Below are 17,314 nucleotides of genomic sequence, written 5' to 3' on the forward strand. Positions count from 1 at the left end.
ATTAAATTGAAAAAAAATAGTTGTTTCACAACTTAAAACATTCAGTTGTATTTCACGTAACTTACAAAATAAAGTTATACAAAATACAACTAGATTTTTGAGACATCTTAATTTAAGTTCAAATTACTTTTAAAGGCAATTTGATTAAACTTAAAATTTTGAGTTGAAATAGGTAAAATTTTCTACCTTGAAGCAGTGTAATATTTGTAGACACAGGTATAGTCATGCTCTATTATTAGATTCTCTTTTATTTCTAATTCGTTTCATGCTATTTAATTACAGCATATTAATGCATAAAACATAGGTATTACATAGTGCTTTAAAATAGTACAACATATAACTTTGTAAATATTATAATATGTTTTTTTTCCAAATCAGCATTGATAAGAACTCAGTAAGGCTGTTTGGTCCCATTGTACTGTGAATTAATGTTTTAATACGATACATGAATATTTTATTCAATAGTGTTTATATGCAGGTTCAGAATAATTTTAGATTCTGCATATTTGACAAATGAAGCTTAAAATACCTAGTACATGGGACCCATATTCTCAGGCAAAATTTGGCAAAAATGTAACACAAATAAGTGCATAATTCACTTTGACCAACCAGTAACCAACATTTGAAATTGTGTTCCTAACACCAATGGAACAACAGGGCACAACAGTATTCCAGAAGAAAATAATTAATTTGTATTTTTTGCAGTTGTTTCGCCGGTAATGTTTGAACTTTTAACACAGACCTACAATACTTCACGTATATATAATGCTATGTGATTTACAACTTCATTTAAAAAATAATAATTAGAGAGTCATAAATCATATTTGATGCTGTTAAGGTAAAATAGGGAAATCCCATGATGCAATGCAAATAACAATGGGTCGAGTCTTCCCACACTCCTAAACACCTTTGTGTATTTAAATCTTTTGCAATAAACTTCAAATACATTCAAATATATTGCATTTTACGACTTTTTATGTTATATTCGTGAGTTCAATTCCCAAGCAACGCACAAACTCATAAAAATGTGTAGATTGAATTTACTGCTAATCGTTTTGGATAAAAGCCTCTGCCCATTGCAATCATGCAAAATGTTATAGTCAATAAAAGTTTTATATTGTAGCGTCAGCTATGATTTATGTCATTTGCAGTGCTTCATGGGATAAAATGATCCATCTCTTGGTTTGGTTTGTAACTCATTTTTCTTATGAACAGTAACTTTCAGAATCAAGACCACAGAAAAGAGTCCGGTTACTGTTGTGCCCTTTGACTTATCAATAGCTGCGTTTCCAATTTCAGCCTGAATGAGTTAACTTTTCTTAGATAAATGAATTCATGAAATTAACCTCTGTCATATTTAAGGCTTTTGAAGTGCGGCATTAGTTTAAGTTGATGGCACTAAACTAAGATATGTCAAGTTTTATGTTTATAAATAACATTTGCAAAAACTATTCTCCACATCTTTCGTTCATGCTTAACCGAGGCTAAATATTTTAAATAAATAATGATACAAATATGGATACTTGCAATATTACAGTGTACAAAACCAACACAAGTTAATACACAAAAAGTTATGGCAACTGCCTCAATAATACTAGCGATGGAAAGAGACATCAAATCAAGGCAGAGCAAATATTGTTGAAGTACTTTGGCAGCAAAAATGATTTTCATGAAATAGGTTCATCGATAATATAAAAAAGTCATGTCTGATACAAGTCTAATACAGGCATTTGTAGGTCTCTTACACATGTGCAGTGTTGTATATAGGTGACCCTGGACCACAAAACCTTGTGGGTCAATTTCTTGAAATTGAGATTTACACATCTGAATAAATAAGCTTTCCATTGATGTATGGTTTGGCCGAGTGTTAGAACTGTTTGAAAATCTGGAATCTGATGGTGCAAAAAATCGAAATATTGAGAAAATGGTCTTTAAAGTTGTCCATCAGAGGCGCTGTAGCAGGCCGTTGCTAAGAAGAAACAGGTTGGTTTTAACGCTCTCTATTGGCTAACCGCTGTAATGACGTTGTGGAGAGTAAATGAACCTGAAATTCTTCGCTTTACAGAGATACCAAACGTGAGTGGGTAATTCCCAAAGAGCTGGCAGCAGCGAGTGAAGTTCGTAGGCGCGTTTCTGGCCATTTTGTTTGCGATTTTGCTGCATCCACTCACAAAAATGACAAAATATCTTCATGGAACATGAACTTTACTAAATGTCGTATAAAAGAAAAATCGATCATTTTGACCCATACAATGTATTGTTGGCTATTGCTACAAATGTTCCTGTGCTACTTTTGACTGGTTTTGTGGTCCATATGACACGAGCATCTGTAACAGATGATTACGCATTAAGCAGCTCCCGTTCCTCATCTGTTCGACCAATCGCATCTGGGTTCGACAGCGGATCCAGATCAGCAAACAGGTTGAACCAAGCGGAGAGATCTTTTGAGCTTTGATCTGTAATTGCGATAGCATGCATATACATATTCATATTTTAAACAAAACAAACCTTTCTGCCCATTTCTTTGACAGATTCATGGCTGTAAATGTTTAATCAAGCTTTGTTAATGATTCTCATCTCAATATTGCAATCATAAGTCGCATTAATAATTAATGAAAGTGATCAGCAGCTCATTGGTAATTACCTCGTGCTGTAGGTCTGGAAGAGATCTGGCCAGCCGTGTTTTCAGATGGATTCTGTGGAACGGCTGTTGGCCAACCTAGATTACAAAACAATGAGATATTTTTTACATGCACAACCAAGGGGTTCCACTGACCAGAATAATCTGTGTTTTACACTTTACACTGAGAGTCTGGTTTGTGTAGGTGAGACTAATGGAGACGTGTTGCTTGCCTGAGACCATGTTCTGGTCGAGTAGTTTAGAAGGCAGAAAGAACGCTGACTCCTCCTCCGGCTGGACCTCGGCTCTGTTATTACTGGCCGGCTCATTTTCACCGAACACCTCCTGCCACTCCTGTGAGAAACCCCCCTCCTCCAGAGAACTGCTGCCCAGAATCTCATTCAACAGACTCAACACATCCTTCTCCTGACTGGACGAGAAACACTCGTCCTCTCCTGAACATACAGTCGATGTAAAGTGAAGTCGTCATCACTTAAACACAATGTTTGTTACTTTAGTTAAGGTGTATTTCCAGTGCATAAACGAGATTCAAAATTTGTCACATACTGTATACAGTACATATACAACCTGTTGTGAAATGTTATTCTGCTAATCTCTGTAGACTGTGCAAAGAAAACGTAAAAAAAAATGCATTTAAAAGAACTGAGGCTAAAATATATAATAAACAAAACAATTAAACATCTAAAACTGAATTATCCAAAAGTGGATATAGATATTAAAATTAAGTACAAAAATATAAAAAAGTAAAATTAAACGTACAGAATTAAATTTGAAAAATTACAATTAAATTAAATTAGGGCTGTCAAACAATGAATCGAGTCTAGAATTAAGTGTTTACTTAATATATGTCTGTGTACTGTGCATATTAATTTTGTATTAATAAAAACAAACGCCATACACATAAACGCATATATTAATATATCATTTAAATTATTGGTAAATATAAATAAAAACATAAATATTTCCTAAATATGTATGTATGTGTTTATAAATACAAAATTAATAAGCACAGTACACAGACATATATTATGTAAACACAAACTTTTATTTTGAATGTGAATAATCGCGATTCATCGTTTGACAGCCCTAAAATATTTATTAAATAATAATAATATTATCTGTTGTATCATAGACTGTAAAAAAAGGACGGTAAATACATCAACTAACGACTTATTCGTTAGAAATCTAAAATGAATAGTTGGTTATATCTTCAACCTCCTCTCGAACCTCCGACAGTCCGTTCAGAGAAGCTGTCAATCACAACTGTCAATCATAACGACACGTTTTAATAGCATCAAATTACTAGCTAAAATCAAACTTATCACAACAACTACCTTAAAATTTTCCTGCAAGTGTAATTAATTGTTTTATTTTGACTCAAGTCCCATTCGTTAACTTGGAGAGGGCGGGGTTTAAGACCTGTACTGTAGCCAGCCACCAGGGGTGATCCAAGAGCCCACAGCTTCACTTTTCAGGAAGTGTGAGGCACACCCGTGTTGTATCTATGTTCTCTTAAACGTTTTGTATTACAAAGATGTTTATAGTTCATTTACCTGTTTGTGTATATATCCTGCTGTGATTTTCTTCTTCGATTGAAATGAGCCTAAAATACACAAGACAGAAATAATCGAGTAGAGTTTGATTGACAGGACTGAATAAAATGAGAAGAGAACATTTCTTACATCTCATCTGTACTCTGTCTCGTCTCCTCATCTTCTGCCTTCGGCTTCGTTTTCTTCTTCAGCTTTTTCTTTGTGCCCTGATCTGAGCCCTGAAGCGTCAGAATACAGATTAGCTGATTTGTAGAAATTAAAGGACAAGGGTCTAATTTTTGTACCACTTGCGGCAAGTAACACATTTGTAAATCTGTTTGTTTAAGCTGATTAATATCATAATATTGTCTCAATAAGCAAGCAAGTAAAAACAAACATTCAGTGCATTTTTTTGGACGAGTCAGTAGTACAAATGTATACAGTAATTGCTCTAATTGGTCTGTCTGTCTGTCTGTGCATCTGTCCGCCTTTATAACCTTTGAACTTTAACGCTTTAAAAACATTTTTTTTACTTTCACTCAAGACAAAACAACAGAGTTCGTCACGATTACCGTTTCATGTCTAGTTTCATTTAAAGCGTCTCACCACCAGTGTTGAAATGTCATGACAGCCTTTGAAGCTCTCGTGAATAGCAGCCATAGTGTGAGACGTCTTCTCCCAAAAATGTAATAATGTGGTCTGTAATACAGGCAAGAAAACACAGATGTTTATCCTAAATTGTGAGAGAGAAATGATCATTTATGCTACTATTCATGATCCATTCAGAAAAAAACTCATTCATGGCTTATGTGTTCTACTTATATAAAACATTTGCCATGTCTATATCAAACGTGTGTATATATATATATATATACTGTATACTGTATACTGTATATTTTAAATGCATTATAATTGCATATATACACTACAGTTCAAAGGTTCAGCGATCATGTTTGTCATGATCTTAAAAATCTCTGGATCTGAAAGCATATGTATGAAAGATTGAGGATGAAACATATAATTGTAAATATAAACATATTCATTTTATTACAATAAATATTAAAAAAATTAAATAGATGACTTTGACTGAACAATGAAAATAAAACAGTGTGAGAGCACAAAACGCTGCGTGATAAAATATTTGAAAAACATTTCTGCAAATTCTAGACAAGGACTGACTTCACATGAGATATTAAAATATTTTTTTTAATTAATTTTATTCTTAGCTACAACATAATTCCCACAGTTACATTTGTGTCATTCCACAATTGAATTGAGTTTACTATAATTCTAAAATGTGGATCAAAATATTCATTTATATTTAAGTGAGTAAGTGAACTTTCGTCATGTTATTATAGTTACTGTACTAAGGTAAAGAGGATGCCATGCAGATCCGAAGTACACTATGACATAGAAATGGCAAACCACTGCATGTACCTGATAGGTTGTCAGGACGTGCGAGAGCAGATTGCAGCGACTGGCTCCGAGCAGCTCGACTTTCTGACACACATCATTCTTCAGTTTGTCAAAACTTGTCTTGGTGAGACGCACCTGAGTTTGAACCTTACAAGTATGAAAAGACTGTAAGAAACTGCTTATCAAAAGCAACAAGCAGAAAATATTTTCCAATAGACAGCTATATTTACAAATGCAAAAAATCAATTCCCAAAGCTTTTCTAGAACAGTGAATTGATCAGAATGTCGTCATACAGTCTGATGTATTGAGAATATATCGTTTTTCTGGTTAAGGAAGGCAGTTATGCCCCTGCTGGTAGATGTTGTAACTACACCATTTACCCATTAAAGGGATAGTTCACCCAAAAATAAAATAAAAATCATTATTTATCCACTTCATGTCATTCCTTATCTGTTTGGCTTTCTTTCTTCTTCAAAACACAAAAGAAGATATTTTGAAGAACGCTGGTGACCAAACAACATTGGCACTCGTTGACTCCCATTGTATGAACACAAAACCACTGAGACATTTCTCAAAATATCTTTTTTTGTGTTCCACAGATAAATGTCAGGTTTTGAACTTCATGAGGGTTAATAAAGCTGTTTTATATTTTTATGTAAACTATCCCTTTAAGATACACACCACTCAGCTCCGGAGGCTTTCTCTGGTCTGCAGAGTTAAGCTTCAACCCTGATCAAACACACATGAACAAGTCTTCAGGATTATTTGACAATGACAGGCAGGTGTGTTGGATAAGGGCTGGAACGAAACTTTTCCCCTTTTCACCCCATTGTGGTGGACATCACGTAACGCTCATTGTGAGACTTACAGTACAGTACCTTACGAAATTTTTCCATCTGCTTGTGTGTGTCAGGGTCCAGTTCCTGAGAGACGTCCTTCATCCAGAGCAGAGCTCCTCTGTACTCTGTCCGTGACTGCTCCATGCGGTTCACTGTCAGCCACGTGTCAGAGATCGCCCGGTAACGGAAGGTTTCCACTTCCTGGTACAGACGACTCAACGGACCCCGTAATGCCAGTCTGGAGAGCGAAATGTTTGTCAAAGGAAAAAGTGAGTAAGAACATTTTAATGATGTCTGAAATGTCATCTACAGTAGAAGTTTATTTAGTTAATACAAATTACGTAAAACGATGTAGGGGGCATTTTGGGGTGCTAGTTTAAAAAAAATGTTAACATTAGTCTACACATCAGAGAATAACTATGCATAAATAATCAAAATTAAGTAATCATTTTTAATAATAATCATTTGTCATTAAATGTCCAGTGAATGAAATTTAGCGGCATCTAGTGGTGAGGTTGCAAATTGCAACCAACGGCTCACTCCACCCCTCCCTTTGGAAGTGCTACGGTGGCTGACTCAGGACTACGATGTCGTCACGTATTTGCTTTTTTGTCGAAATAGATAACGTATTTACAAAACGTGCTCTGTAGAGCAGTTTGTCCCTTTAGGGCCACTGTAGAAACAACATGGTGGATTCCATGTAAGGGGACCCGCGGTGTATGTAGATAGAAATAGCTCATTCTTAATGTTATAAAAACATAACGTCTCATTATGTAAGGTCTTTCGCGTTTCATAACGTTCATTGAGTTTGCTCGTGCGATTACGATTAAACGTCTTCAAAACGTGTCACGTGGTTTCCGTTAAGAGAACATATGGAGGATGGATGCTCCCTGGTTCTTGCGGTGCATATCGGACTCCCTGGTCAGTGCCCTGACTTTTGAACAAGGGAGCTGATTGAGAAACAGGGTCTGATTTGAAAGGGAACCCATTTTTAAACTCTGAATTGTGCAGAGCACTGATATACACAGTAGAAGAATATTCCATTCTGAGGCCAATGACATTTGTTTGTGTTTCCGGAGATCATACAGAAGGTCGGATGTACAGAACTGACCTTTGCTGTGAAGAGAAGCAGAGAGCTTTTCCAGTAGCCTGCATGATCTTTCCAGCTCGACTTTTGTCCTGAGAGCCTTGTGAGCGCAAGAACCGACCCAGTTCATTCTCCTCCTGTGATAAAACTAGACAAAATCCAAACCTTGACTTAACAACAGGCATTTTCTTTGGATAATAGATTCAAAACTCTTTAAAGGTCAAGCCGTCTGTAAAGTCAACAACATGAATATTTATCAAATAATCTCAGGTTTACTTACATGTAATCCTTCTTTGATATTGTTCAATCACCTTCAGGAGCTCCATGCACGTTCTTTGTACCGAATGAAACACCTGATTGGATGATTTTAAACAAGATATATCTCATGAGCAGATGTAAAATGATTTTTGTAGTTTTATCTCTACTTTGAGATAATATTAGGAGACACTAGTGAGACTGGGGCTTTTTAGTAGCTAGACATTCTCACTTTACAGAACAAGATGAGTATTTGGATATTTCTTTTCTTATATTTAGATACATATTCTAAATGCATACATGAATGCATATGCAAAGGTTTATTATTAAACGCTTAGGAGCATAAATTGACTTAAAGGCACAAAACATTTTGTCCATGAAGTCTCAGTTTGTTCAATTTAATCTCACTGCTAGATAGGAGCATTTAATATACACCATATTTTATTTGTCATTTTTTCTAAAGGATAAACTGAACATTTCCACCTCAAGTTTAGCGTCCAGATCCGCGTCTGATGCAACGACATGTTCATCCTCCTTCTTTCCAGTGACTTTGATTAAAGTTTGCTTGGTTTTCCAGTATTTCTGCCGGAACTTGTTCACCACAGATGATTCTTGACTTGACAGAAATTGATCAAATTGAGAAATACCACTGCAAAAACACAACAAAGTGATTAAAAATGCCCATTTCATTCGAACATAAACATGACTGCCTGCCTGTGCATTTAATAGTCTCTGCTTACTCACTGGTTCCCTTTGTCCATGTTTTCTGTTCTCTGACACAAAGATAGAAAATAAAAAATTATACATCTCAGATGTAAATAAACATCACAGATACTGTAGATAGATAGATAGATAGATAGATAGATAGATAGATAGATAGATAGATAGATAGATAGATAGATAGATAGATAGATAGATAGATAGATAGATAGATGATTATTGTAATAACGCAAAGAATAATTAACATAACACACAGGCCTGGCCATTATCTTTTGAACTATGATCAGTTGTCATAAGAGGATTCAGCAGCTGTACAAACAATGATGTGCTTAGAGAAGATAGCTCCTATCTGCATTTCTCCCTGGGAATAGATGCTCTTATTATCAAATGTTATGTTTCATAATGTCTGATAAAATATAACATTCATTCTGCAAATAATTCCAACATCCGCATTTCATTCTGTGCCGCACCAAAACAAATACGTTTTCTCTCTCCTTTTAGTATATTCTATCACACAATGCAGTATCGTAAGGTGTTTTTATATTGATACCATTCCTTTTTATGTTCTGACTTACCTCAGTGATCGGAATTGCCGGCTGCAGCTGTTCAATACATCCTGTAATAAAAAAATAAAACCATTTACTGTATCACTGCGTGTTCACAGCTGCGCATACTCGCGCAGGGGAGGTGACGTCATCGAGCGCAGTGCTAACCGGTGCTAAGGCACAACAATCGAGTAGAATAGCAATTAGCATGTAACGGCGTGTAAACGTCGATTGGTTTTATATAATTTATCTGATCATTTTTTATTGTTTATTCATCTCCTAATAACCGTTTAATATTCAGTACATTATTACATTAGTACAGGCAGTTGCTAGATCAGTGAGGAGGCGTGTTGTCAGGTGTTACGTGTTACTTTTCTCAACGCTGGCCAGAGTGGACCAATCATAGCCGTTTGCGATTATTGCAGGTGAATTAAAAAATACTTTTGGGGGTTGATTTCGGTTTCCATCTCAGGTACAAGATAGTAACAATGAATACAATTAAACAATCTACACTTTACTGTATTAATGTATGCAAAATACAAAAATAACTAAATCAGTGTTAATATGCATGCTCTGCGATTTCTTTTTTGTCATATATCGCCCCCTCGAGGCCAACAACTTAGAACATTATGAACCACTACACCTAACACTTCAAGATGACATTATATTTCTTAATGTGTTACATAATAATATATATATATGTGTGCACTAGATTACCTAGATTAAAAACAACACAACAGGATAATTCCTAGTCTTAAAATGTTCACAGGAAAGCTTTCCAATGGGGATGTAACAAATCAAACAGTAAATCAGTCAATTTGATGTTTCTCTAATGAAACTTATAATTTGCTTTTACGTTACTTTTAAACGAAAAACCACTGATTTTAGTTACTTTTAAATAAAAAACATTATTTAAGCTATGCATTTTATACAAACAAAATGCTCAGTTGAGTATGGTTAGTAGAAACTAAGGTTTTTGTGTCAGTTTATGAGGTTTGTCTCGGAACTGTCCATCATAGAGACTTTCTGACATATAGGATTTGAGAAACATTAACACAAACGTGCATTCTATATTTATTTTCTATATGCGATAAGTAATTGCCTAACAGCAGTGTGTCTCCTTCTCCTTCAATACATTCATATTAATGGGCATTTTCATTAATTTACCAGAAAATATGACAAAACGCTGACACATGATCAAGACAACGCAAAACCAATTACAGGATCCTATTAATTTTTGTTCTGTCCGTCAGGAGAAACGACACGTATTCACCAGCGCCTGCCACAAATGAGAATTCTTCTGAAGTGTGCATGGAAACAAACTGCATATAGTACAAAGACTGATCATCACAATTAAAAAAAGTTTGAAAATCATAAAATCACAATACAATACTTAAATTGTTCTCCCAAAAAACCCTTATTACAACTGGAGACAGCTACAAGAGTACACAGATAACACAAGAGTTGACAATAATATAATCTATGAATTATGATATCCTTGAATGAATTATGATATCCTTACACTCTCATTCTTGAAGTTCATTTGTGTAGCACTCGTGGTTTACAAATCCGTGTTCTGGTTTGTTGCAGACAAATTGCATCACAAAACACAGACATGAATTGAAACACAATGTAAGACACATACGTGGATCTCATGACATGAAGACCGGTAAACGAAGACAACATTCTCTATTCCAGTTCTATGCCAAGTTACATTTTTGTTTCATGATGAGATGAAGCTCATCCAGTTGGGAAGTACGGAGATTCACTGTGGTAGTTGTAGTCCGGACAGACTTTCTGCACCAGTTTGTAGTCCACGCTGTAGAAGTAAACATAGACGCAGATGACTTTAAACGGTTTGGAACAGAGCCATGACACGTGACTGTGTGTCTGGTCCTGATCGCAGCTCTGCGATGGGTCGAACCAGCATCGCGAGCTCCTCTGACTTTTCTCCATCCTCTCACGTTCCACTTTGCAGTTAAACATTCTGGATTCCACCGAGCGCAGAACAGATTGCCGTGAGGTTACATTGAATTCCACCTCTTTGGTTGGAGGAACCAGACCAACGGAGACGTTTCCTCCGCCTGTCGTGTTGTATTGGAAGTAAACGCTGAACGTCCCGTTCCCGTGATCCACGATCTTCCCTTTGATGAGCAGATTCAGACTCGCCGTCTTCACAGTGCACTGGAAATCTCCCCAGCCAAACATTTTCTTCGCTTTTACACTTTTCGTGGTATGACGACTTCTGGTTTGCTTCGCAGGGGCCCAGACGTCCGGCTCGGAGCATGGACGGAGATTATCGGACGCAGAACTGAGGACATCCGAGTCAACACACAGATGTTTGCTTGTAGACTTTTGCCCGGGGGTCACATGACTGTTCTCTCTGGCACATCCAGCCTGAAAAAACAAAACAAACCAAGACATTTCAACACAAAGTTACAACACTCGGAACAATATGACAGTAACTGAGGACGCTTTCGTGAAACGCTCCCTCCTTGACCCCGGGGCAAAATGATCTGAAAGCAAATCTGTCTTACAAGACAGCTATTTTATAAGCGACCCCTTTGATCAATAATCCAAATATTACAGTTTGTTACAGTATGTCACTCATCAAAGAGCCGTTCACATCCAACACCGGAGGTCAGCGCGAGGTCAGTCCTGAAACAGGTACGTAAGGAAAACCAAAGCGTGTCGGAGAGGTGCCAGAAATTAATAATTGAATTCAGGCCGTCAATATCGAGATCAAAAAGGCCTACAGGTGTGAGGGTAAGATGACTTACGCTGGGGTAAAGAAACTGTCAAGGTAACGTTATGACGGCTTTCTGGTAGGCCTACTTTGTATACGTTTGAGGTTCTGCTGCTAAAGGAGTAGTTCACCCAATGACAGACAGTCAGATTAATAACATAAAAACAGTCCATTTTGCAGCCCCCCGCAGCGACGAGCTAATGAGATAATTTACGGCGGCATAAAAAAACCTCTCTCGTTCTCCTCATTTACATTTCAGAATTAAATTTTACGATACACAATACAGAAAGACACTCGGCTTTGCTGTCAGAACGCTGTGAAACATAATTAATTTCATCTAGCGGCTGACAGGTTTCCAAAACAGCTCTGGGCAGGATTACGGCTATCTGAAGGCAGATTTACAGGAACCTGGTGTAATGGATCAGTCTCAACACTTCTACATTATCATCACACTCCAGCTATGAATAAAATCAAGGTGTTCGAGGTCATATTCCAAAGGTGTCTTAAATAAAAGCATTAAAATGATGCTGTAAACTGGTTATAATGGAATGTCACATGAACCAAAGAGCCGGTTTTAATGAATCTTTTTAGAAAGATGAATGGAAATGAATGAGTAATTTATTCATCACGTAATGCATTTGTAAATGAGGATTTTAAAATCTCTTGAATCTTAAATGTAAATACGGCAAGAAAAAAACTTTCACCGAATCACAACTTTAAGTGTTTACTTGACAAAGTCTGTAAATTGAAAGTAGTTTCTAGTCAGATTGGACATGTTGGAAAGTTATATTTCACATAGAGATGCACCGATATATTGTTCAATCATCTGTATCGGTTGTTAAAAGCAAGAAAATTTTCACACTATCGGTTATCGGAAGATAGTTTAAAAACAGACAACCGATATATATCCTGTCAATCAAAAGAGGACAGGAAAATGCAATGAATTTGTGCTCTGTGTATAGAAAATCTTAAGAAACATCACCAGTTTGATGTTCAATATTAATAGTCATTACATGAATTAATAACATTCAGAAAGTTAAGAAATATTCATTTAATCTTAAAAATCGGTATCGGCAGACATCACTCTGAATATTCGGCTATTGATATCGGTGGAGAAATTTAGTATCGGTAAATCTCTCATTTCATACAGTTTATGTATTTTAAAGTCTGTAAATTGTAATGTTACATTATGCACTGAAATTAAACAGAATTGCTTTTTTAAAGCCCATTGCTTATACTGTAAATAAATGTGTGGTTAGGAAACTTTACAAATGTACTTCAGGTGATAACACACACACACATATACAGTATATATATATATATATATACAGTATATAAATGATCCGTAGTTATTATAGTTTTGATTTCAGTTTTATTTAGTTGTATTAAATTAGCTTTCCTTTTTAGATTTTTATGTTAATTTTAGTTAAGGTTAGGGTTAGGGTTAGTTTTGGTGTTTTTATTTTATTTTGCTATATAAGATTAATTAATTTTTATTTTAGTTTTTGTGTATTGTTATAATTTTAGTTCTTTAAACTTATTTTTGTTTATTTTTCATTTAGTTTAAGTTTTTATGTTATTTAGGTCAATATCTTATATACATTTCAAGGAACAGGAACATTTAAAAAAAATTACATTTTATGACCAAATCAACTTGACTATACTATGTTGAAAAAAATCTTTTTTTAAAAGAGCTATCCTTTTGAGGTAAAGGATCTGTACATTTTTGTTTTCTACAATGCAGTCAGTCAAAAGAGGAATGAAACTCAAGCACAAAGATGAAATCCTGACATACTGAGCGGAAACATTCCCAGAGTGTGAGAGAGAATCTCCCTTTGAAACCCACTTCAACCTCAAGTTGAAAAAGAATCGATGACTGCACGAAGAACATCAGTAAATACAACAAGCAAGTCGTGATTTACTATTAATTCTATGAATTAAAGGTGATGACATAAACAGCATCTCTGTATACGACAATCAGATAAACACTGTCAATACCATTCAACACATCCAGCTGAAAAACAGAAACACCAAAAAAATCGAAATTTATGAAATCAACTCAACAGCTCTTTCACAGAATTCGTATATTGGATCTTTATCTCCAGGGGCCAGACACTTACAGTCACAATTTTATATTTATATAAAAAACCAATAATCCTTTGGAGGCTTGAGCACCGTTGCCTCATATTTTAATTAGTGGCAAATCGATCCTCGGTCTGAGGTGTGAGCTAAACCTCATACAGCCTGAAGATTGGGAGGCAGAACTGAAGAGAAAGAGAGACAGACATCAACACCCAACACAACATCTAATTCTACAATAGTGGAATGTTGCATTATTGAAGGTGTCCAGTGAAAAGTCCTGGTTTTCGATGCTAAATAGGACATTTGGCTTCAGAATGAGTACTGCAGAACACCAAAACCTCAAGGCTTATTGATCATTAATATATCTGAAACAAAAGGGCAAATCCAGACTTTTGTTTGCTGTTTTTTATTCTCTTTTTAAGTGTTTTTAAGGCACAAAATAGTACAATGCAGTTTTTATTACACAAAAAGCTTAATTCCCACATGAAAAAAGAATGTACTATAATAATTACTATAGTAAACTAGAGTAAATTGTAGTATAATGTTGTATATTAAAGCAATAATATGTATAACTAGTATTCTGTATTAAATGCAGTTAATTGATAAACTGTAATATCTGGGGAATTTTACTTCAGTTTACTACAGTAAATAATATACATTCAAGTATTTTTATGGTCCATTTTTAAATAAAATTCTTATAATTACTTTAAAATATTGCTGCACCAGACCTGAATTAACCAATTTGTATTATGCAAACATTAACACTATGCTTTACTGTATGTGCTCCAGAGACGCCTCATACAGTACGATCAGACTTTAGTCTCGAAACTGACATTTCATAATTTATATATCAGTTTTTATTCAATTTTTTTATGATAAACAACATCCAATATGATTCTAAGAATACAAAAGTCACGTTTTTCGTATTAATAGCGTTGTCCACGAATGCAACTTCCCTAATCCATGATTCTGTTAATGACTGGAGATCTCATTTCAAGATCCTATAGAACTGGATCCAAAGGACGATTATAAATTCCCATAAGAATCCAGTCAACGTTCCTTTGGGAATCTGTCGCTGTCCGCGGTGCTGAAACCTCAAACACATTCACGCGCAACTTTAGAATGAGTCCCGCGACCAAGACATGTGTTTTAACATCAATCAGTCATGAAAATGCACAATACAAATATACTTACCCCATAAATGGAGACTAGCATCGTAAGAAATGTCCAACTCCGTGAAATCCTCATTATCCAGCAGGTTTGTGAGTCTAACTTTTCTAACACAAATGTCAGAGCCTTTCCGTTGAAATCTCACTTGTTTTCGATTAGGAACTTCATTGAGGAGGAGGTTTTGTTCGTGTTGGATGGCTCCTGTCTGAAGAGCTTTTCTGCCACATGGTTATTGAGTCTCATCTATCACTGACAGATACTCACGGGCGGGAGGACGAATTTAGAGTGAGCCGATCCAGCTCTACCATAACACTTTATAATAACTTTCATTAATAGTGTCGTTCCTACTGCGCGCTACATTTTCATCTCCCAGTCATCGATGTCTTAATATTCCCGATAAAATATCACATGTGTGTCTTCATATCACTTAAATCCAGTACATTCTGTCCTTATCAAAAAATATAAAAATAAGAATATTAACTTATGGTTATATTTTCATGTTTAGGGTTAGGGTTAGGGTTAGGGTTAGGGTTAGGTCACGAGTTACGAATAGACAGCAGTGTCAGTATTAACAGGTGTCCTTAAAGGGATACTTAAAGGGATACCCCTAACCCTAACCCTAACCTAACCCTAACCCTAACCCTAACCCTAACCCTAACCCTAACCCTAACGGGTGACTTTAGCTCTATACTTCTAAATGTTCAGCCCTTGCTTAAAAATAGATGGAAAGTTATGTGCCCGAATTTAACCAGAGCATATAACAGTCTGAATGCCCCTTTTATAATGAAACTTCCTTAAGTTACAAAAAGGCATGTTCTTTTTTTTTCACGTTCAAAAGTCATGAATATGCATTGACGTTAAATAATGTTAATTTTGTCTATTTGTCACAGGCACTTATTTGCCATCCTGACTTACAAACAAAAAAACAAAGAAAAGAGAAAGACATTTCCACTATTAAAATACCATTATGAACCATTAGCGTTTTTCCATTAAAACTATTTCGAAATGTTGTGTAGTGTGTTTTGGTCATTATTCCAATGGGATTTAATGGTGTTTTAATGGTTCCTATCTCCCTGCTGAAAAAAATCAATAGAAACCATTAAAGAAGTTATAATGGTTTTAAAGGGATTTGTATTGGTTTTAATGGAAGCTGTAATGGATCTACTGGTATATGATGGATTATATTGGTGGGATGTTAAATCCTACTGGAATAATCCCAAAACACACTACAAAAAGGCATTTTGTAATGGTTTTAAATGGAAAAAGTTGGGGTTCTATTGTTTTTTTCAGCAGGGCTACCAGACAACATCGCAGAATCCGACACGTACAATAGAGACCAACAGAGACCATGCACTGAACAAAACCCAATACAATTACCATTACAGCCATTAAATCCATTACATTTCTGTGATGGTTTCAATTGATCAGGGTTCTATTGTTTTAGATGATAAATAATAATGAATAAATATGAATACGTTGCAATCCAAGCACTGAAAATAACAGGTTTGGTCATTAGAGTAATCCACCTATATACCAGAAGAGCAAAAAAATAAATAATCCTTAACACATCATAATACACCAGTATTTATTATTTGAAGGTCATCAAAACATAAACAAGCTGTACAAAAGACCTTAAAACTTTACAATCTGACCATAATCAAACAAAAACCAGTGATATCAATTTGCAATATATATACACTAAACAACTCTGCGCACTATATAAAAAACATATATGATTAAATTAATCATCATTTACAATTAAAACTTTTATCATTTCATCAGCTGCTAGCAGGATGGCCAGGTGAAATAAGCAGCGATGAACTGAATAAATGAGGCTAATGACACATCTTTTATATTACTGGAGCATCTTAATGGACGCTGTCAGTGGGATTCATAAAACATCTTGAGAATTGCTTTTATCAATAAAATGTCTTATTTAATGTAAATTCGATAAATTCCATTTTCTAATGTTGTATACACCAACTTTTTAGGGAATAAACAGCATTGTCTAATACATTTAAAATACTTTGGATATACAAATTGAATACTGTTTAATAATCCTCTGAGAAATAATGTCAAGTCCACGTACAGGAATGATTCACGTACATTTCATCCTTGTGTAATGTATACAACTCAGTTCAGACAAAGTGCTACAAATGTACAGTGGCCCTAAAATATATTTCCATACTTAATGTATGAATTTTATTGTATTAGATACACCAAGTGCCCCTTCTTTGACAGATAGATTTCACAAGCACACGTTTTAAGAAGAACATTTCA

The 17,314-nt window shown here is 35.3% G+C and overlaps 2 protein-coding genes across 2 annotated transcripts; both read right to left on the minus strand.

Moving 5' to 3' along the window:
* Positions 1-240: 240 nt before the first annotated feature.
* On the minus strand, positions 241-9,250 carry ica1 (islet cell autoantigen 1). Its single transcript, XM_057341048.1, has 13 exons — positions 9,067-9,250; positions 8,516-8,544; positions 8,255-8,420; positions 7,797-7,869; positions 7,541-7,664; positions 6,469-6,667; positions 5,611-5,736; positions 4,780-4,872; positions 4,324-4,412; positions 4,195-4,244; positions 2,854-3,075; positions 2,645-2,719; positions 241-2,456 (listed from the first exon to the last, which is right to left on the minus strand). The coding sequence occupies exons 2-13, from the start codon at positions 8,530-8,532 to the stop codon at positions 2,341-2,343; spliced, it is 1,350 nt and encodes a 449-aa protein (XP_057197031.1). The 5' UTR covers positions 8,533-8,544; positions 9,067-9,250; the 3' UTR covers positions 241-2,340.
* An 856-nt stretch (positions 9,251-10,106) lies between these two features.
* On the minus strand, positions 10,107-15,248 carry LOC130558231 (neurexophilin-1). The gene is made up of 2 exons (XM_057340528.1): positions 15,059-15,248; positions 10,107-11,433 (listed from the first exon to the last, which is right to left on the minus strand). Exons 1-2 carry the CDS (start codon positions 15,110-15,112, stop codon positions 10,777-10,779), a joined length of 711 nt encoding a protein of 236 aa, XP_057196511.1. The 5' UTR covers positions 15,113-15,248; the 3' UTR covers positions 10,107-10,776.
* Between the last annotated feature and the right edge of the window lie 2,066 nt (positions 15,249-17,314).

This window comes from Triplophysa rosa, linkage group LG8 (genome assembly GCF_024868665.1).
Source record: "Triplophysa rosa linkage group LG8, Trosa_1v2, whole genome shotgun sequence".
NCBI lineage: Eukaryota > Metazoa > Chordata > Actinopteri > Cypriniformes > Nemacheilidae > Triplophysa > Triplophysa rosa.